Genomic DNA, 24,593 nt, shown 5'->3' with positions numbered 1-24,593 from the left:
TTTTTTTCTAAAAATATGTCACTCGTTTAATACGGCGGGGAAAAAAAATGTCATATTATCTGTACAATTTTGACGGATGACGTTTATTATTTAGACTTTTGTTCGAAAGAATATTATGCGATGGAAACATGCATACAGCCATATATTAAAAATTGCGACAGTACATTATACAAACCAATTGCAAGTATACAATTGCACAAACCAATTGCAAGTTTACAATTGTACAAACCAATTGCAAGTGTACAATTTGATTTAAAAGTCCGGTATCAAGTTTGAAACTTAGGTCATTTGAAGGTTAAGTCATTGAATTTTTGTATCATTGCGTTTACATGCCTGAGGAAGTACATACCGGTAGACGGCCATCCATTTGACAGAGTGCTTCAAGATTTGATAAGAGTATACATTAAGGCTAATACAACAGTAAAATATTTTTATCTAACTCTTTACATTGCATTGTTACCGTTATCACTCATACTATGATAAATAAAACTCGGAATGGATTCTAGTTAGAAATAGGTTAAGAGAAATCTGTGAATTTGATATAAATATCGATCTCTCAACTTCTGCTCACAGAATGACAGGTTGATATAAGTGTTTTCATTAATCAACAAGCTCTAAAACACACATTGAGCAAAAGCTCGAGTTCGATATATTTTATTTACAATATTTTTACAATACCTCATTGTATACTTCGCAGACGATTAAATGAAAAAGGACAGACACCGCTTACCTATGAAAACCATATTTAGTTCAAAAATACCAAATAACTAGAAAAAAAGTGAAATATGTTTATGCTTCTGTATATACATAAAATAAATCTTTAATTTTCTAGCAAGTGACATTATTTCCTGTTATTTGTAACATGAAACTTGTTCTGACTCATGCGATGCACATGCTAAATACGTCAGATAAATTTACATTTGGAATCATTTGCTGTATTGCAATTGGTAGTAAAAGTTGCTAATGAGTTCGGATATATACCATGCAACTCAAAAAGGATGGAAATAGAAATAGTTGGATTGAATTTTTCATTTTCTCTTCGCCTTTTGACGAGTTAACACTTAACTGGGTAGGTGCAGTATCTCAGAAGTCTAAGGATAGATTTTCACTCACCCCTAATTCCATTTTTAGCTCAATCGAATGGAATGACCCTGTAGATTCTTGTTTCGTGATTTTCACTACACGTGCACCTTTTCAGCCGGTTTCAGCGGACGCTTTTCTAAATATTTTAGCTATTTCTTTGCACGACGTCTGTGAAACCGCACCGCCCATTTAGTATTCCAGTATTATACAAGACTTAGCCGATGACTCTAAAATTTAGTACTCGAAATATCATCCTATTTAGTGACCTTCATTATGAAGCATGCAGGGACTTTTAAATGAAGCTGAAAGTTATTTTAGTGATGTGGATAAATGTACAGAAGATTTCGATGAAAGTTCGTATTCAACTGATTCTGATATGTCTGTTCAAATATAATTAATATTTCTAGTAATAACGATTTTGAAAAAAATTCTTAAATATATTAATGAACCGTAAGAAATATCTACAGAATTCTTAGGCTGATTTTTATACTAGTACTTAACCTGCACGTTTAGAATGCCCTCGTACCATGCTAAGAATGTTCACAAGTTACTGGGTAGAAATGAAGCCGATAAAAAAAAAGGTCAAATTTTACATATCTTCATTTTTTTTAAAAATTTTATATATAATTGTGGTACTTTTCATTGTATTGTTTTCTATATATCTTTGTATATTGGAAAAGTAAATATGATTTAAAAAGTAAAAATATAATATGTTTTTTAAAAATATTATTTGTTGTAACATGTAATTTGAGAAGAAAATGTATGTTCAAACGGAATTACTTTTTTCAAAGACAATATATTTTGAAAGTTTTTTAAAATATATTTATATACCAAGAAAAATATCTAGATAATATATTGGATGATTTTCATACTAATACTTCCATTAGAAAGTTTAATTTGAATGTAAAGAAGATGTGGTCTCATAGACCGGACCTCCCCAGTTAAAGTTTAAGATATATCGAAATCAGGCAAATTATTGTCTATATATAAATGACAGCTTTTGCATCGTAATTTTTTCTGTAGCTATAATTGCTTAGAAATGAAAAGTGGTTTCCAACCACTAACGTTTGCTATTTTTAACATATCGTAAATTCGCAGTTTCAAAAGGAAATATAATGTAACTTCTTTTTCATATTTTATTTCTTAACTTCGAAATTATTCAAATGCGCGAATTAAAGATTAAGCATAAAGAAAGCTTATTAAAGTTTAACAGCTTGAAGAAAACTTATTAAATACAAATAAAGGAGCAGATCTATTTGTTTGCAACATTATGTAAAAATTATCACCTTTAGAAAAATCCAGAAGTAGTGTGTGCTGTAGCTCTTTTAAATGCATTCTTTTACTATCTTTATCTTGGAATCTAATGTGAGAGAGTGTTTGTTTTGGCTTTATTTTACCTTTTAAAATAAATTCAATTATATACAGAAAGAATATTATCCTCATGATAATGCACTAGAATGATAGAATCCTCTTAATCCTTTTCAAATCCCTTCCAAATTAAGATAATCTTCTTAATTTGTTTCTCAAGTAATAGTCTTATTCTTTGAGTATAATTAAAGACAAGGTGGGGGAGGGATTTAATGCCTGCTCAAAGAAACTGCTCGTCGTCAAACTGACTCTTATAGAAATAAACTAATTTACTAAATGAATGTCAGTTAATTTGCCAAGACTGCTAGTCAAATCTTAAAATTTATTTTGTAATATCTATTACATGCAGATTAATTTTCTTTATAATTTTATATATATTGTGCAATGAAAATAAATTTTGTTATTTAACTCCATTTTATAAGTCAATCTCATTGATCTGTAGAATTTGCTAATTTAGCAGTACTCTAGAAGTATTACTGAGTGTATACTGCATTAAAAAAAACACAACTATGATAAAAAAAACCATGATATATTTCCTTTTATTTTAATTAATTAACATAACTAAAATATTCAAAAATTCAACAGATAAGATCATCATTTTAATATTAATTAAGAAAAGGGAAATTTTTCCAATATAATTAAAAAATATTGAATAAATTATATCATAACACTTTATTCGCTGCTTTCAATTGAAAGAAAAATAATTACAATGTGTAATTAATTAAGTCAAATATGTTTAAAATGCAGACGATTAATTTGTTATTCTTTCCATTCATAATATCTTTTGGCATTTGCTTAAAATATGCAAAGTGTTTCAGTAATACATTTTAAAGTTTGAAATAAACTTGTTTTTATTTTATTTTTATAATATTTGTTACCTTAATTTTATTTATTTTGTAATGAATGCTGAATTATGCGATAGAAATCATGTCGTTATCTATGGTTATTTCAATATGAAAGATCACATTATTTTTGTCTAATGATTGAAATGTATTTGAAAACAATAATTTAAAAGATAAAGAAACTATTTTAGATTTGCAACCTGCCAACAGTATATACAGTGGCTCAAAAAATTGAGAGTACACCTTACTTTTACTTGATAAATGCGGCTTTCAATATAAATAACACATTACCGGGAAGTACAAACATGTTTTTATTTTTATATATAACAAAAGTTTTATTTAGAGTAAAAATAAAGAAAAATCAACAAAATACTTCTAAACTAAAGAATTTCGGAAGCATTTTAAATAAACATACGCAGATTTTTGCCTCAAAAAATTGAGATAACACCAAAGACATTTTTGCAATATCATGCATAAAAACAAAGTGTCACTATTAAGTTGTCTTTTGGCTCTTATAATGGCCTATAAGATCTCTCTCTCTGCAAGAAGAATGGGGTAAAATATCTTCAGATACCACCATAAATGGATCGAATCGGTACCACGACGTTTAGAGGCCATTATAAGAGCCAAAAGACATGCAACTAAATACTGACACGTTCTTTCTATGCGAGATATTGCAAAATTTTCATTGGTGCATTCTCAATTTTTTGAGGCAAAATTCTGCGAATGTTTATTTAAAATGTTTCCGAAGCTTTTCAATTTATAAGATTTCCGTTGACTTTTCTTTATTTTTACTCTAAATTAAACCATTTTTTATGTGTAAAAATAAAAACATGCTTGCACTTCCCGATAATGTGCTATTTATATTGAAAGTCGGATTTATCAAATAAAAGTCAGGTGTACTCTCAATTTTTTGAGCCACTGTATATTTATTTTCAGAGTTGTTCTGCATCTTAAAGAAACTGTGTAAATCATTTTGTATGATCACGACTTAAATAAAAATGGCAAAACCTTTCTTTCAAAAGAAATTCTATTCTAATGAACATTAATTAATTATTAAATGTATTAATGATGTATTTAAAGCGACTTGAAAATGTAAAATTTTTAATGGATACCCTGAATTACAATTTGAGTTAAGTAATTCATTATTTAGAATAATTAAGCTTTATAATTAATCTTTATACGAAATTAAAAAGGTGTTGACTTTCATTAAAGATAGGCAAGATAAGCAATAATAAATTAGATACATAAAAAAGTAATTATCTTAAAATTATGAAAAAAAATTAAAGAGTTACTTAATCCCACTTTTAAACGGCACATTTGATTGAAAAAATGATGACAAAAATATCTTTTCTTCGAAGCATGGCTAAAATATTAACTGTAGAGTGACAAAAACTAGGGAGACAATTAAAACTTCAAATTAATTTCATCTTTAGAAAAGATGGCGGTAAATTAAAAAAAGAAATGTATTTTTATTTCTCATTAGCTTAAGGCAATGTTATCATATTTTTAATAGACTCTTGTTTTTCTTGTTGAATAGTGTACATTAATTAAACCAAACTTAAAAGGAGAGCATTTTGAGATACTTTAAAATATCGTTTGATTTTTTTCTAAAGCCAGAAAATTAGTTAAAAGACTAAAAATATTTTTCCTGTAAAATAAATAAAAAAGAATAATTTACGTTAAATTTCTAAACAAAGAAATGTTAAAGTGTTTGAGATATTTTCTACCTTTTATATCCTGAGTAATTTGTAATGTATTAGAAAATTTTAGAAGAAAGCCAATTTTGTCATTTCTACATTAGATACTTTCATTCAATATAATATATTTCATGCAAGTGGCGATAGAATTTTGTAACACAGTTTTCCCAACAGAATTTTCTGAATTTAATTATTAGTTCGTTGATTTATTAACCTGAAATTTGATTATGAAATGCTTGTAAAAGCATGTTTGAAAAAATTGTTTTAACCAAATTTATTTTTTCATACGATTAATACAAGAGCATATACTGTGGTTGAAAAATAATTAAAGGAATGACAATGAAAGTCATGTTAATTGAAAAATCTTTTTATTCTAATATTTTGAAATATACATATGATTTTTATTTTGATAAATATATTCTACAAGTCGTCGAAGTACGGAGTTTTATGCTAAGTATAAATTCGTTTAAGAAATAGAAATTTCATTATTAATTAAGGTAGGAGAAAGCTAGCCAATTAAAGCTAGTTTTTTTATGCTACATAATAAATTAACTAAGACTTTCTGCTTTAACAATGTGTGATTTTGATGATCAGCTTAAAGCTCCCAGTGTTTGATGGGTAGGAAATGCAGTGATACAAATCATCCTTCTAATCTGATCCATAGAACTTCTATTAGGTGCAATTTCTGAGAATATATGGCCTCGTATGCTTTAACACATGCGATGGCACTTTTTTTGGCAACACGAGTTTGTTATATCTTACGTATTAAATGATTAATGAATATTTACAGTGGCTCAAACAAATGAGAGTGCACCTTACTTTCACACGATAAATCCAACTTTCACCATAAATAGTACATTACCGAGAAGTATAAACAAATTTTTCTTTTTACGCATAACAAATGGTTTGATTTAGAGTAAAAATAAAGAAAAATCAACGAAATATTTCTAAATTGAAAAGTTTCAGAAACATTTTAAATAAACGTACGCAGATTTTTGGCTCAAAGTATTGAGATTATACCAATGAAACTTTTTGTAATATCTCGCATAGAAAGAGAGTGTAAATATATAGTTGCATGCCCTTTGGCTTTTATAATAGCTTCTAATCGTTGTGACTCGACCGATTCGATCAACTTTTTGGTGGTATCTGGAGATATTTTACTTTATTATTCTTTCTACACTTGTTTTAAATAAGTTTTGTTTCTAATTTTGTGTTTTTGGACCGCTGTTTCCAGTGTGGTTAACAGATATTCAATGTCAATGATGTCGAGGGATTTTGTGGTGTGTATAACTGCTGCTTACAATGAAAAAGACGCCACATTTTGACATTACGTGCCGTGTGTTTGGAATCGTTGTCCAGCTGGAAAATGAAACTTTCATCTAAACCCAAACTTTTAGCACTTTCCTTTAGATTGTTGCAAAGTATATTCAAGTAAACCATATGGTCCATAATTCTATCTATAAAAACTATATTTCTGACCCCGAATGAAGCCATACAATCTCGAACTATGAGGGAGTCACCACCATGTTTAACTGTCGGACGTAAATTTTTTTGGATCCAAAGCGGGCGCTAATGAGCTTTTTCAATACGGTTCGACGATCTTCACTGCCAAAAATGTTGAATTTACTTTTATCATTAAATATAAAGTTATTCTAATTTAAAATTTATAAAAAGAAATGATGAATTTTTGGATACTTCAAAAGCTTTTTCTGATTTTGCAAGCTGATGAACGGTTTCGTTCTAACTACTCGACTTTTATATCCAGATTGTCTAATTACATTTCTCACAGTTTCGGCACTTACACTTTTGACTATGATTTGAGAACTTTCTCCAATAAGTTTGACTGTACTTACTTCAGGATCAATCTCGATTTCTTTCAAAATTTTCCTTTTTGCGATATCACTCAAAATACCTTTCCCTCATCTTACAGTTATTTTCAATAAACTTTATAATAATTTTCTTGGCACAAATGGGGCTTCTGCCAACAATTTCAGTTGTTTCATGATAAAAGTTTCCTTTTTAAAATAATCTTAATACGAATATCCTCACATTAATACTGGTTTTTCTTTGAGGAGCAATTTTCCAATTATTCAGTGAGTCAAAAACGCTCTAAAGGCCCTGATGGAATGTAAAATGATAGTTAATATTATCATGGAAATTACAATGTAGAATGATAGTTAAGAACAAGAACTATCAAATTAAACATTTAAAACTCAAAATATGAATGTACGTTTTTCTGTAGTCCCAAAATCGTCTAAAAAATGTGCGAACACTCTCTGTATTCTCAGTTTTTTTTAGGCAAAAATCTGCATATCTTTATTTCAAATGCTTCTGTAACTTTTCAATTTAAAAGTTTTTTATTGATTGTTCTTTATTTTTACTTTTAATTAAGCCATTTTTTATGCCTAAAAATAAAAACATGTTTGCACTTCTCGATAATGTGTTATTTATATTGAAAGTCCGATTTATCAAGTAAAAGTAAGGTGTACTCTCAATGGTTTGAGCCACTGTACATATGCACAATTAAATTAAAGTTTAAATGTTATCTCATTTCTCTGAAAACCTATCGGAGCTCCTACCAACACACACTCTTTCCGGTGTCAGCCACCGCTCTCCTGCGCAACCGTTCCTCTCTCTTCACTTCAGCTCCTCTGAGTTGTGATGTGAGAACAGCTACGTGGAGGTTAGACACGGCATGGAGTCATGACACATGTTCTGATGGTTTGTAAGAGATAACTGAGTAACCCAATCGGGACACGTACCCTCGATTAGCATGCTACTACCAATTACATGCTTAGATAGCTTGATATGAGATTTAAAAATCACATATTTGTATATTTAAGCAATCACATCTACCCTGTAGAAAATGTGTCAGAAACAAAGTCAAAGAAAATAATGACTGCCTGCCTTCAAGACCTGGACGCTTATTCATTCACTGATGTCGGGTTAATTGAATGCCTACCTATATTTCTGTAGCAGAATCACTCAGGAATTAAAACCTGGAGTCATTTGTTACGAGTTTTTATTCAATGATGCTCCAATCGCTGTAATTTCTGTGTAACTTTAATAAGCGCGTAACACAGACCAAATTAATGAGAGACAAATAACGAGTTTCCGTTCAAACATTTCTCTTTTATTCAGTTTCTCATTCAGGTTTTATTTGGAGAATCGAGTTTGGGGAGTTCAATAAACTACACAACATTCTAGTTTTATGTCAGATGTATATTTCTTATGGCAGTCGTTTCCAAATAAGGGCTCCTAAAAAAAGCTTTAGCATTGTTTCGTTTTTCCTTGTTTGCTGTCATATCTCACCAATGTTTTAAAATTCTTCTCAGATTCCTAACATAAAGCCTTTGGCAACTTTTTAGGCCTTTAAAGAGAAATCTCAGTGTGTGTTTCTTCTGCTTTTATTCTATAAATAAAATGTTTCTCTTAAAAGCAATAAATATTTTCAGAACAAGGACTCAATTTAAAGAGCGAAAATTTAATGTAAAAACTTGCATGCTCCTTGTAATTTGAATTTGAATTGCATACTTACACTGTTTCCTATATGCAAACAAAAGAAGTAATTTTCGACATTTTTTTGAAATATTTTTATATTAAGTCATAATGTCAGTTTTCAGCTGTTATAAGCGACAATAATTCATTGGACTTTCACTTAATAGAATTTATGAAACATCTTTTATAGTTTACAACCAATATACTTAAATACTTAATAAGTCTTAGTCGATGGTTACTGCATTTAGAAAAAAGTGTTTAATAATTCTATTTTTTTTGCTATTTTACAGCATTAAATTTCCGTTTCATTCCACTGTTTAAAATATAGAAACCAAATTTCCTCTGTTTAGTAGTATTTTATCATTGAATTATAAAAGAAATTTATATATACTGTTATCAGATATCTTATATTGTAGAAAAAAATTAATAATAACTTTCTTTCACATCTTTGAAATAGATATTCTGTAGAATTAAAACTTTTTTACACCCTTTTTCAAACTTTTTTACAATTTTTCTACATCCTCGTCTCGCCATTAAACACCAGCAAAGTAAAACACTTTTGTTTTTATCTAGATTCAAAGTTTGTAAGCTGAATAACTAATTAATTCTAAGACCAAATCAGTAAATATAAATAATTTTTAAGATAATGTAACAAAACAGAATAAAAATGCCTCATTATTAACAATTTTATCAAAAGATATTTTTCGCAACATGGAAAATAATTTGTTTTTCGTTAATGAGTTTTAACTTTTCATGAAAATGATAAACTAAAATTTATTCTTGAAAGCCAGTGCCATAATAAATTTAATGTCTGCAGTGTCTAGCAAAATATTTACATCGTTTACTTTATCTAAAATTCACAACCTTTATATATCTTATTTGGCTTTTTGCTTTACAGAAGCCTTGATTTGTTTTCTCTAAACTTTTGTAATTATTTGAATTTATACATTATTTAACTTTACAAGTGACACATTTTTTTTGTATTTTAATAGAATGTCTAGTTTGCCAAAGTAAATCACTTAAATGTTTTTGCAAGAATACATTAAAAATACCTAAATAGATTTAATTTCAGAAAGTTAATTCATGCTATAGATTTAAAAAAATGAGCATAAAGTTCATGAAATTTTATAATTGTTAAAACTCTTACCAATGTTGTAATGACGTAGTTGTAGTATTCTGTTAGCATGTCGACCCTCTGTGCCTGAAATGCAAAATAAAAATTGTTAATTTATTATATTTGCATGTTATTTACAAATTAATTAGTTTATATTCAATAAATACTATACGTATTAAACCAAAAAATTTGCACTAAAAGTAAAAAAGGTTACTTAAGTTAAAGAGAAATTAGTTTTCCTATTATATATATATAACTACGCCTTCTGAAAGAGAAATTATTTTCCAGGCTATTGTATTAGAATTTTTAAAAGTTAATTAAGTGAAATACGTGTCTTATTTAATTCTTTATTTATAGAAATGGTATGCATTCACTTTCCATTTAATAAAAGGGTATGCCCCAGCTCTACCATTCTATCCGTGGAATTTAAGACTTGTCATCGTAAGTTAATCCAATTCACGAGTAATGCATAAACATACCCTGATATGGAGATTAAATCTATCATTGATAGTCAATTTGTTTGGAATTCAACACCATGTTATCTGTACATTCGAGGGGAATCAGAATCCGTCTATTTATCCAGTGACATCCCATCCCCCTATTTAGATGATTCCTTGACAAATTTGCCCAAAATTCAAAGTGATTCTAAAATTACGGGACGCATTTAGTGGACTTAATATATGTACGGCATGTCAGTTTAATAGTATATCATAGAGCTATAAATAGAAATATAAGTTCTACATGGAGTTCTTTAAATCCAAATTCAGAAAAGAAAAGAAGATTCCAAATAAATTGAGTATCACTTGTCTAATAAATATCAAATTTACTTCAAAACCGAATATCAATAACAACATGTAATGGCACTTGTCAATCTCTTTTTCACCCAGCATATGATTGTTATTCTTTTCTTTCATGTTACATTTGCTTGTCATTTTGTTTCTCATGCAGCATATGCTTATCATTCTCTCTTTCATACTGAATGTTCTTGCCATTTTATTTATCATAGTGCATACACTTGCTATTCTACTATTTATTCTGCATATGCTACCCATTTTATCCTTCAAGCCGCATACGCTGGACATTCCATGCTTTATACTGAATATGATTGAAATTTTATCTCTCATGTTGTATACGCTTGATATTCTGCCTTTTACAATGCACACGCCTGATATTTTGGATGTATGATACGCGGGAGGATAGAACCAGGGACCTTTTGGTTAGCAGTCCAGTAATGATCCGATTTTACCAAAACAGCTGTTCGGGTAGAAGCGCTGTTACTGGCTTATATGCAATTCACCACAATATTCTATCCTTTACAATGCATACGCTTGACATTCTATCTTTTACAATGTATACGCTTGTCGGTTTATCTTTCAAGCTGCATACGCTTGTCGTTTTATCTTATATGTAATTCACCACAATATTCTATCCTTTACAATGCATACGCTTGTCGTTTTATCTTATATGTAATTCACCACAATATTCTATCCTTTACAATGCATACGCTTGACATTCTATCTTTTACAATGCATACGCTTGACATTCTATCTTTTACAATGCATACGCTTGACATTCTATCTTTTACAATGCATACGCTTGACATTCTATCTTTTACAATGCATACGCTTGACATTCTATCCTTTACAATGCATACGCTTGACATTCTATCTTTTACAATGCATACGCTTGACATTCTATCTTTTACAATGCATACGCTTGACATTCTATCTTTTACAATGCATACGCTTGACATTCTATCTTTTACAATGTATACGCTTGTCGTTTTATCTTTCAAGCTGCATGCGCTTGTCGTTTTATCTAATATGCAATTCACCACAATATTCTATCCTTTACAATGCATACGCTTGACATTCTATCTTTTACAATGCATACGCTTGGCATTCTATCTTTTACAATGTATACGCTTGTCGTTTTATCTTTCAAGCTGCATACGCTTGTCGTTTTATCTAATATGCAATTCACCACAATATTCTATCCTTTACAATGCATACGCTTGACATTATATCTTTTACAATGCATACGCTTGACATTCTATCTTTTACAATGCATACGCTTGACATTCTATCTTTTACAATGTATACGCTTGTCGTTTTATCTTTCAAGCTGCATGCGCTTGTCGTTTTATCTAATATGCAATTCACCACAATATTCTATCCTTTACAATGCATACGCTTGACATTCTATCTTTTACAATGCATACGCTTGACATTCTATCTTTTACAATGCATACGCTTGACATTCTATCTTTTACAATGTATACGCTTGGCATTCTATCTTTTACAATGTATACGCTTGTCGTTTTATCTTTCAAGCTGCATACGCTTGTCGTTTTATCTAATATGCAATTCACCACAATATTCTATCCTTTACAATGCATACGCTTGACATTCTATCTTTTACAATGCATACGCTTGACATTCTATCTTTTACAATGTATACGCTTGTCGTTTTATCTTTCAAGCTGCATGCGCTTGTCGTTTTATCTAATATGCAATTCACCACAATATTCTATCCTTTACAATGCATACGCTTGACATTCTATCTTTTACAATGCATACGCTTGACATTCTATCTTTTACAATGCATACGCTTGACATTCTATCTTTTACAATGTATACGCTTGACATTCTATCTTTTACAATGTATACGCTTGTCGTTTTATCTTTCAAGCTGCATACGCTTGTCGTTTTATCTAATATGCAATTCACCACAATATTCTATCCTTTACAATGCATACGCTTGACATTCTATCTTTTACAATGCATACGCTTGACATTCTATCTTTTACAATGCATACGCTTGGCATTCTATCTTTTACAATGTATACGCTTGTCGTTTTATCTTTCAAGCTGCATACGCTTGTCGTTTTATCTAATATGCAATTCACCACAATATTCTATCCTTTACAATGCATACGCTTGACATTCTATCTTTTACAATGCATACGCTTGACATTCTATCTTTTACAATGCATACGCTTGGCATTATATCTTTTACAATGTATACGCTTGTCATTTTATCCTTCATGCTGCTTATACTTGACATTCTATCATTTATACTGCATATTCTTGCCATTTTATCTTTCATGCTGGTGATAAAAAGGCTCACTTAAGAGATATTGTCTGAAATTATAGGAGCCGCGTGGTGCATTGGCAATATTTCAGCCTCCAAACAGAAGATATCCAGGCATGAAACTCGATTCTGCTAAATATCCATCGAGTTCACGTTAAATTTGACATCATGGGCCATCAATTCTCTAATTGATACGGTGATGAAGTTTGAAGAAGAGAGCGATAAGTGAGATGCCATCTTTAACATCTGGTTGAAGTTCAAAATTAGGAGGTGCATCCCTAAACAAACCTAATATTGCTTTCGAAAGGTAGTTAATACAATGCTATTCAATTAAATTGTGTTGCAACTACCATGCCATGTTGTAAAAATTGCAAGTTTTCATTTCCTTGATATAACCTTAAATTATGTCACATGATCTTGTATCAACTTCCATGAAGAAAAAGTTTATAATTTGCAGAAAACCCGTAAAGTTGTTAAAACAAACACTTAGAATGAGATAATATATTCGATCAAATCGCCTACGATAGACAGTGAGATTTAAAAAGCAAAGAAATATCACACAGTTATATAAGCGATATGTATTTATCGATGGGAAGTTCGTCAACTGGATTCGCGAATGTTCCAGCGTACCAAAGCATATAGATGTAAGAGTTTATTAAATGTTTCGTATTTATGTTCTTAACTTTTATAAATTTGCAGGCTAACTGTCAATTTCCTGATAATGATTATTCTGTTTGTATTTGTCTTTATATATTTGATTAAACATAGTATTCTAATATTTTTTTTTTAAAATTACTTGCTGTAAATCGCCGTCATATTAAAACATAACATTAATTTTAGTACACACTTTAATAGAAATTTATTTCACATTAATTAACTAATTCAATAAAAATTACCTTAGTAATTAATATTAATCCCTCAATGCACCTAATTAATGAATCAACTATAAAATGTTTGCTACTGAAAAATAAAACCACAGGAATCAGAAAGTAGCTACAGATTTCTGATTCTATGTGCAATGTTTATTCATATGTCTATGTGCATATCGCAAGTTTCAATCTTAATTAACAATTTTTATCATTTTTTCAGGTTTTTTGCCTTCTTTTCTCTTCAATTAGTAATATTCATTTAATTTACTCACAGTAAAAGAACGACCTTTAAAATGTAGAGAATTTGCGTCCGTAAATATCAACGTTTTTATAAGTTGAATTTATATATGTTAAACTCAACATCTAAATCGCTCCAAGAAGTAAGCTTTCAATTAGGCTGAAACTTCTGTCCTACAAAGCTATTTTTAGACCAATGTTGATGTACAGCTCCCAGGGGGGGGGAAGCCACTTCCGCCCACAGCATTAAGTAGTTGCAGGATTTTCAAAACAACCATCTAATGAAGATTGTTAATGCACCCTGGTACATCAAAAGGAACATATTTCATTCAGGATGACCTCAAAATTGAACATGTTTCGGAATTTATTAAAATAACATTAATTAAGTTCTTCGAAAAATTATCCCAGATTCGCAACGAGTTACTTTAACTGCCAGCTTATGATCCTGCTGTGTTCAGCTCTAAAAAAGTATTTGGCTGCAGTTGGCAATATTTGCATTAATTTTCCGTTCGTAAAAAGACAGAGAATTTCTAAATCCATTGGCAATCTGGTGCATTAAAGATTCAAATAAATTATTTCTATTTCGGCCATAGATAGCTACAATAAACTACACGCGTGAAAATTTCTGGATTTTTTTCAAAAATAACAAATTAAAATAGTTAATTGAAATCTATCCCATAGTAAAAGCAATGTGCAACGTAATTCTGATAAAGTTGGTATAATTATCAAAATATTTTTATTAATAATTATATCATAAAAAATTAATTTCATAATTATACCAAATTTCCTGACATTAGAGCTTTATGCGCTCGTGAAAACTAGTTTGAATTAATTTTAGTCTATCCCTCAACTTACAATTATAATTGCTATTCCAAATTATGATGTGGAGGTGCTCGTGACCACTTTGCCACACAGCTCAACTCCGAAACATCACGCCGTTGCCGTCTATAGTCACCATTTGCTTTTAGGTTCTTTTGTTCACTTCATTTAAGTATTCCTTTGATAGAACATTAAATATAGCTATGCAGGATGTGACTCTCTACGGAGATCTTGTGAATGTTTTGTCTCATCTTTCTTTCTCCCCTCCCTCCGCTTTCTCTTCCATCTTGGGCTCATCCAATTGGTAGGTAACTCAGTGTTACAGGCATCAGGGGATCAGGGTGGTGTTATTCTATGTAATGTCATTAAGTCATTATTTTTTAATCTCGAATTTTTTCTGCAAATATTGTGGAAAAGCGTCAAAATATTTTCTGTTATATAGATTTATTAGCAAGCATCAAATAATTTTTTTAAGAATCTTAATTACCAATTTTGTTAAAGTATCAGAAAGTTCAAAATTTCATTAGCATGGAACTTTTCTTAAAAACAATATCGGTTTGATAAATTCTAAATATAGATATATATTCATCGCTTTTGGGACGGGATGTCTCTATTCTAGACGTTCGTTTGGGAAGGAGCGTACGCGAAAGGAATCATCCTACAGGACGGGGGATTTGCTTCCCAAAGCCTAATTTTGAAAAATAAACTTTAAGTTGCCCTAGCATCGTTATTTTTGGTACCTATTTAGATTATTACTTCAGCTGACAGATACTTCGAAATTAGCATTTAGTAATCTTTTTCTCTTAATTTGCATTAAAATATAAAAAATATAATTTACGTGCATTCCAAAATATAAAAGGAAACCCTCGTAACGTATCTCAATGCTACGCTAAATGTAATATAACTGATGGTAAAAGCCAAAAAGACCGTGCATGATAGCACAACTTAAAAAAAATATTAATAATAAATAGAATTCGGAGTGAGACTGGAAACGCGAAAAGTTTCTATCACTTGGAAAGTTAAAGAATCCATCTCTGTTTATTGTCATTACGGTTACCCTCCTTTCCGCAACAGCTGATGAGTAAAATACCAAAGTTGGGCTGGATATGAGCAAGTTGGAGTTCAGGATACTAAAACTTTGAGCATTTCAAAAATAATGGACACAGGGAGCCATCTAGTGGTGTTTAAAAATCGTTCCAGCTTAAAACGCACATACACATCACCCGTTCCCTGAGCTCAAATTCCAGCAATGCACATGTCGTACGCCCATCTGTGAGAGACGATCGTAGGCGTTGAATGTCTGACACGCCTGTCACGAAAGAGTTAAATCTGGATTGATTAAGTTTCTGTAGCACTTCAGTTTTAAAATTTACATTAAAAAAACTTATTTCCATTATTTAGATTTCAACGTTGCTATTTGCATTGCTTTACATAAAAAATACCTAACAAAATAAAACATTAATTTTTTTTTAGTACTTGAATCGAATAGCTTGGGACATAGGCAGTTTCATAACATAACTGAATACCATATATATTCTCCTTCCAGAGCATTAAGAACTCAACAAAACCTATTTTCTCCAGGACACATCCCTCCTTTTTGCATAACAAACGCCATTTGTATAAGGAAGGAGATCCATTAAAATACCATCTCGAGTTACGCGCGTTTGGCAATACCTGCACTCTTGGAAACATATACCCTGCACTAACTACGCTTTATACCCTTCAAAAGACACGTTTCTCTCAAAGAAGGGTAGACATTGAACGATTTCGATGGTGCATTGCTCATTCGGATCACGTTTTTAGTATGGAAGAGTTCCAAAATTGAGGGGGGGAAATGTGTGGAGTCTGCTGTGAAGAAAAGTATATCACAAAACATGTAATGGTAAGTAAAGACTTGTTGGAAGAAAAACAGGAGTGAAATTTTTGTTGCTTCATGTCTGGAATGTCTAATAAAATTGAAAGAAAAAGAAGAATGTTTTTAGAATGAAACTCTTTGAAGTGCATATGCGTGAGATTCTAAGTAATGTGAATTGCTTTGATGGAGTTTACATATAGTGTTCACGTAAGCTTTGGAAAGGGAAATTCGTATTCTTTACAGAAATGAGCGATTGAAAACTTTTCAAGAATACACCACCTTCAATACATAATAATATTTCTTATTTCAGTTAAGAATTAGAGGAATAACATTTCTTACTTTAGTTAAGAATTAGAGGAACAACATTTCTTATTTCAGTTATGAATAAAAGGAATAGCATTTCTTTCTTCAGTTAATAATTAGAGGAATAACATTTCTTACTTTAGATAAGAATTAGAAATAAAACATTTCTTGCGTTAGTTAAGAATTTGATGAATAACATTTTTTATTTCAGTTAAGAATTAGAGGAATAACATTTCTTACTTTAATTAAGAATTAGAGGAATAACATTTGTTATTTTAATTAAGAATTAGAGGAATAACATTTCTCATTTCAGTTAATAATTAGAGGAATAGCATTTCTTACTTTAATTAAGAATTAGAGGAACAACATTTCTTATTTCAGTTATGAATAAAAGGAATAGCATTTCTTTCTTCAGTTAATAATTAGAGGAATAACATTTCTTACTTTAGATAAGAATTAGAAATAAAACAATTCTTGCGTTAGTTAAGAATTTGATGAATAACATTTTTTATTTCAGTTAAGAATTAGAGGAATAACATTTCTTACTTTAATTAAGAATTAGAGGAACAACATTTCTTATTTCAGTTATGAATAAAAGGAATAGCATTTCTTTCTTCAGTTAATTATTAGAGGAATAACATTTCTTACTTTAGATAAGAATTAGAAATAAAACATTTCTTGCGTTAGTTAAGAATTTGATGAATAACATTTTTTATTTCAGTTAAGAATTAGAGGAATAACATTTCTTACTTTAATTAAGAATTAGAGAACAACATTTCTTATTTCAGTTATGAATAAAAGGAATAGCATTTCTTTCTTCAGTTAATAATTAGAGGAATAACATTTCTTACTTTAGATAAGAATTAGAAATAAAACATTTCTTGCGTTAGTTAAGAATTTGATGAATAACATTTTTTATTTCAGTTAAGAATTAGGGGAATAACATTTCTTACTTTAATTAAGAATTAGAGGAACAACATTTCTTATTTCAGTTATGAATAAAAGGAATAGCATTTCTTTCTTCAGTTAATAATTAGAGGAATAACATTTCTTACTTTAGATAAGAATTAGAAATAAAACATTTCTTGCGTTAGTTAAGAATTTGATGAATAACATTTTTTATTTCAGTTAAGAATTAGAGGAATAACATTTCTTACTTTAATTAAGAATTAGAGGAATAACATTTGTTATTTTAATTAAGAATTATAGGAATAACATTTCTCATTTCAGTTAATAATTAGAGGAATAACATTTCTTACTTTAATTAAGAATTAGATGAATAATATTTCTTTATTAGCGAAAGTAACTGTAATCGTCAAGGAATTAGAAAACGAGATTTTGACGAATCTACATATTTCAGAACTACTGAGCCCAAAAGACACATTTTTGTACTATGTTTCTCTGTCTGGTTGTACGAGGAGAATGTATTTTAATTGTCAGAAGATCCAAACTCGTGAGTTTGACAAATTTCCAAGTTTCAAACCTACCTGAGAATCAAAAACACATTTTACGAATTACGTTTATCTGTCTTTGAACAGATAACTCAAAAGTGGTTTGAGCTAGGCGGATGAAATTTGGTATATGGCTTAGGTCTAAATTTGCATATTTTTTTTTTCATGTTTTGCACGAAATTCATTCCAAAGAAGGACGTCTGTGTGTTCTTGGATCTCACGTGAAAACGATAATTACAAAACTCAAAGAGATAGGTGGGCAAAATTCGGTACATCTAAAATATATATTCTTATGGAGGTTTGGATGAAATCTATCAATGTATTGACCACCTGTCGGTCCATAGTTCCGAAACTATGCAAACGCATGATTCATAAACTGATTGATTTAAATAAATAAACGATATATTGTTTTATGACTACAATTGTAGTTCCATATGAAATCTTGGATTCACTCGGATGGCGAAAAGAGTTCAAAATAGATATTAGGGCGATGTCTAAATGTTAGATTCGCGTCAAGTATGTACAATTCATAGCTAATAATTGTTTATGCCATGCAAGGTATTTGCGACCTTATATAAGGTCCTTTAGTTTATGTGAGAAGAAGGGAATAAGATCGTAATCATAGAGAATGTGGGAAGGTATTGGTGAAACTACATCTCTTTTGTAATTTTAAGGAAATTTCTTTGTTTTCAGTCATGAAGATATAACAGAATATATATGAATAGGAGTGTAATTTATTCGTTTGAATATACTCTTTTGGATCGCGGTTAAATAAAGAAGATGATTTCTAATCTTATAATTTTTTAATCACAAGAATTTTCAAAACGAATCAATTAATCAATATTTGATGCTGACATTTATAAAAAATATTAAGTTTATAAAGACTGTATGTATTTGTGTAATTGGTCTTTATTCATAATCCTTCGCTTTCAAAAATGGGCTCTCGCCTAGAGACTATGCAGTAGTTAAAATATAATATGGCTCTGGCTATGATATCGAAATGTTTAGATTTTAACACTAGAACATCCGTAGGTGTCGATTGGACACCGGAGTCTGCTTAGTTTGTTCTCCTTTCCTCAATTTAGCAGGGAATTTTAAAATTTTTATTGACCTTTATTTATTTTCCATGGTGATTACACCTAAAAAGTTTTGTGGTTATAGGTAGGGATTGCAGTACCGGTATACCGGGATACCGAATACCGGTATTTTGAGCCATTTGTACAATTTTGTAATACCGGTATTCACAAGTTTAAATACAAAATTTTTTATATTTAAAAGAATTTCTAATATTTTTTTTTAATTGTCTTGTAATTGCTTAAATTGTTCAGGGATCGCCAACATAGCAAAATAATATACGTTTTTGTTTTTAAATCTCCCTAACGGAAGGAATTAATTAGACTGTGAATACAAAGTTTCATCGTGCAATCAAGTGAAGTGATAAAATACTGTATGACAATGGATTGTAAAACCCTCCACCTTTTGTGCATGCGTTAGTATGGGTGTACTTTGACAAAATAGGAGTGAGAGGAAAGATGAAAGGAGATGTTTAGGAGGAGATTCTAAAACACGCTGGAACAGTTTACTCCTAATGATGGAACGATTTTTGAAACTGAGAAATCCAATCCGAAAAGCAATAATCGACTTAAGCCAGAAAATTAATTTTTCAGATAATGAATTCTACTTAATATCCAGCACAGGTTGTTATAACTTAATATAAACTTAATATTAAAACTGGCTGTTAAGGCATTATGTCGGAGAGATTCTTATTAACAGCTAATGCAACAATAAATTTCATGTTGCAGTCACTGAAAGAACAGCTCACATCACTATCTGAAGAATTATATATTACATTGAAAAATCACACAGAAGAAAGGCATACTGAAATAGAAAATGTCTTACGGTATTTATATAATTATAATGATTTTAAAAATGAAAAAGAATAAAAGAGACTAACCAATTCAAATCTGATCAAGTTTATAGTAAATTTTCTTAAAATTTGTTTACCCACAAACCTATCCACATTCAGAAGAATTCTGTACAATAATCGGAGATTATGATGGCACTAATGTGAAAGGAATTGTCTCTTGAACAAAAATTAAAATTAGCGATAAAAAAATTCAGCAAACCAAAATGCAATACAGAAATCAGCTATATCCAAAACCATCCGGCGAGAAATTGATTTATTTGAAGAGGAGGGATTTAGAAGTAAATAACTGGAAAATGTATATCACAAATTGCTCACAGTACCACTAACTATCGTAGATGCCGAAAGAGCGTTTTCGACAGCTGATAATTTTGCTGACACTTTTTTGTTTATCTGAACATTATTATTGCCAGGCTCTCCGTTGAACACTCTATATACTTTCAATGGGTCCCCTCACTTGTTTGTTTAAATGGTAATGAGATAGCGGATAATTTAGTTAAGACTGCCTCAGCTGACATATTTATATTGATGCAACACTAACATAATTTTGAAATCTCCTCTATCAAAAAGATGGAGTAGAGTGCACTTTGGGGAGTCCCACCTGCTCACCCTTGGTACTTTGGTAAGAGTCCAGGTTGGCGTCACTGTCTGAATATCTCTAGAAAACTGCAAACGGCTCTCTCTCGATTTTTAAGTGGACACACCAAATCCCTCAACTTCCAACACGGACGAAGGATCTTTGCAGAATGTCCTTGGTGCAGGGCAGATCAAGCCTCCCCCAATCATATTCTTAAATGTTTAAATTTTACGATTTTTGAGATTTTAAGGGATCCGCTATTGTTTTGGGCTTTTTAGACCGTAGACAATTCTTTGTTAATTTTAGGCTTTGGTTTGGGATTGTTTTGGGGCTTTAGTTTCATGGAGCTGGTATAGCCCTGCTATACCACCTTCGGTCAGAAACAACAACATTTTTTTGTGATTGAAAAAAAGAAGATGTTCCTTTACTTTTTTTGTGATTCTTTATATACTGTTATAATTTATAAGTTACAAATTATTTTTTGTGATATTTGCACTTTCTAATAACGTCCGCTGGTGTCGTTTTGACACCAGAACAATTTATCATTATAAATATCTGTCGTAAGTAGATAACATTAGTAAAACAAACCCCCCAAAGTAAAATCGCACATTTGTTTGACCTTGAATGCAGTTTTATTGAATGAATGCAAAATTGTTCATTTCAGCGGAAATGAATCAATTTTTCTAAAGTTATTGTGTCAAAAGTGTTTCGTTACACAGCATTTGCTTATCTGGTCATAAAAAAGAATCATTCTATTTTCGAACTTTGTGCATAGCAAAGAATATTAAAAAATCTTAAAACTAAACCTTACTGAACGGTAGTCTTTCATTTATTTAGTTACTACAATTATTCTATCTATTTTCACGGTGTTGAAACGATACCAGAGGATGTTTAAAGGAAATCGAAATTCCGGACGTCCTAGTGTTAGATCGGTTTCACAGAAGATTGAACATGTACGGTACGGTAAATAAAATATCGATTTCAAAAATTCTTCTTATATTGTATCACAGAAATTCGGAAGTACTGATCTGATGTTGTCCTCTCCATTTCACTATAAGCTCAAAATCACAAACACTACATGATGCATTCAGCCCATTGAAGTGATTGATTTCTTAATAAGTTAATAAGAAATTCATTGAAAATAGTTTGTCGACAAGACTGCGAAATAAAAAAAAATCAAAATTGTAAAAAATAAGTTTTGCATTATAATGTTAACGTGTAAACTTTAAACAGACATATACGCACGCACGCACACACACACACACAGGCATACATATATATATATATATATATATATATATATATATATATATATATATATATATATATATATATATGTAAGTGTGTGTGTGCAAATTTATTTAAATATTTAAAATGAAATATAACAACTCAAAAAATTATCTCCTTGCTTACAAAATTAATAAAACAAGGTTTATAAAAGCAAGTAAACCGTTGAAACCTGAAACAATCTTCACGCAGATTTAAAAACGAATGAAAAGCAAAACAAAACAAGTGGATAAATTATATATATGAATGCGCTGGTATAGATACGTTATGAAAATTGTGCCAGAATGTTATAACATAAGCCTTTTACTGATAAAAATTACTCATTTTATTAAAAAATATCACCTTATCTTTCATGGGCAACAATCTATCTCTTTATATTGACCATTAATTACTACTCGTTTACCACAATGTGCAAAACGAGGTTTAAAAAGTAGGTATATTAAACCTTTGAAACCTGAGACATTATTCCCCAAAAGTTAAAAATGAATGAAAAGAAAAACAAAACAAATGGATAAATTGTTGAAAATAAAGCAAAAAAAAAATAGTTATATATGCACACACATATATAAAATGCAGATATATTAGCACGCAAATAAATATTAATAAGCTATAGCAAACGAAATTTCATTGATAATTGCGAACCAAAATTACAGTTCTGAAAAATATAGTTAAACACCGCACACACTATACATATGTATATATTCTTCCTTTAATAATTATTTTGAAATTAAAATATTAAAAAAATTAAGAAAATTTAGAAGGGAAATGAAATGTTTTAAGCATTTCATTCATTCTATAAATATATTTTCTGAAAACGGTGTCTAATTATAGAAACTGAAATTCATGAATGCTATCCCTTTATAAATATTTTATACTACTGAGTCAAATGTCCTTTGTCCATCTTCCTCAAATCGGCTTGAATAGTTTTTCAAAAACATCAGAAAATCTAAAAAATCTTTTCTTTGGGCGATTAAGGAATGTCAGAAATTTTATATTCTAATTTTTGAAATTATAAAATAATTCGTCAAAACTCTTTTTATATAATTTTCAGAAAAGTTCCTCAGAAAAAAACTTTAGCTTATTTTGAATAACTGATTTGCAATTACGGCTATTTGATTATTCTTTTCTGAAGTCTGATGGCTACTATAAGTACACTAATACTATTAAAATTCTAAATATTAAGTCTGAAATTCTGAGATAATAATAATCTTGTAAAACCATCATCAATTTCTCAATCCAGGTTAGTTTTTCAGCATTTAAATTCACAAAATTTACTTTTATAATTCTTTTATACAAATTCTAAATTATGAATTATACTCCTCAGTTTTGCCTATAAGATTATTTTAGTTCTTTTTATATAATTTAGTTTATTATTAACAAATTATGGAAAAAAACAATAAAAATTGAAAATGAAAGTATAGCAATGTATCAGTTATTCAATTAAAATAACAAAGCCGAATTTAATGAATTTTTAATATGAAATGTAATGAATTTCTTAGATGTAATATGATTGTTGTACGACCGTAGAATCTCGGATTGGGTCTTAAAGATCGCAGGCTGGAATGAAAATTTGTTGCTGCAGGCATTTTCTTATTGCATTAAAAATACCATTGATGGCCATATGTCTGTAGATGACAAAAATTCCATCATTGTTTTCAAGATGACTTTCCAGATTGTTTATTTCCTCACTTCTGCCACAGCATCCGAGAACCTGAATGATCTGCTTGCCTTTGATAGTAAATTAATTTTTTGTGGGTTGCACATAACAGCCATTAGACGAGAGAGAGGTAGGAGTTTTCGTTGTCGATTATTACTTGAAACAAGGCTAATACCATTATTGCATCATCGAGTGAAACGAGAACCTGCTTCCCTTACATGACAACATCCCATTCCTAGATTTATGGAGCTCTCTTTGGTGAATTTAGAGAATGACTGATATTTTACTGAAGGATATATTGCAAAATATGTATCGTCTCTAGCTCTTAACAATGGCTTTGTTACAGAAACAACATATTAAAATAGGTGACATTACCAGTACGTAGGTTACGTTAAACAGTATTTATTTTTTGAGAAAATTCCAAATATTTATTTATTTAGTGATTTAAATTTTTGAATAGTCTTCTTCATGAACCATTTCAATATTGTTTATAAATTCCATATTTTGAAAATTTCTTTACTTTTTATAAACGTTTAATGTCTATTTTTGAATCTCTAAATATTATTTTCCTAAATTCTACATCACATTCTTATAAAAAATCTATTAATTATTACGAAAAATTGAATCTTAATGTATATTTTTTTATTCAAATTTGGTATAATATTTTTTATAATATGCTATAGTTCCTGAATTAAAAAATAAATAATCTTTTTTATTTAGATATATTATATATTGTTTTCATGATACTCATTGTGGAAAAAATTAAGAATTTCATGTTATTTATCTGTCGGACGCCAATATTTAAAGATAGGAGAAAAATATAGATTATTTTTTATTCAGGAACTAGATAGTATATTTTTAAATAACCTGTAAACTTTTGTAAATATCATCATAAACATTTTTAGCAAAAAAATTT

General features: G+C 29.7%; 1 protein-coding gene across 1 annotated transcript in view; it reads right to left on the bottom strand.

Moving 5' to 3' along the window:
* The window catches only part of LOC129976140 (glutamate receptor ionotropic, kainate 2-like), a 435,413-nt gene that overhangs the window by 92,962 nt on the left and 317,858 nt on the right, over positions 1-24,593 (bottom strand). The window contains exon 5 of the mRNA XM_056089551.1: positions 9,639-9,692. Coding sequence (XP_055945526.1) covers positions 9,639-9,692 — 54 coding nt within the window. The remainder of the gene's footprint in view (positions 1-9,638; positions 9,693-24,593) is intronic.

This window comes from Argiope bruennichi, chromosome 7 (assembly GCF_947563725.1).
Source record: "Argiope bruennichi chromosome 7, qqArgBrue1.1, whole genome shotgun sequence".
NCBI classification, from domain to species: domain Eukaryota; kingdom Metazoa; phylum Arthropoda; class Arachnida; order Araneae; family Araneidae; genus Argiope; species Argiope bruennichi.
The sequence above is the reverse complement of the archived record's forward strand: the minus strand, read 5'-3'. Positions and strand labels throughout refer to the sequence as shown.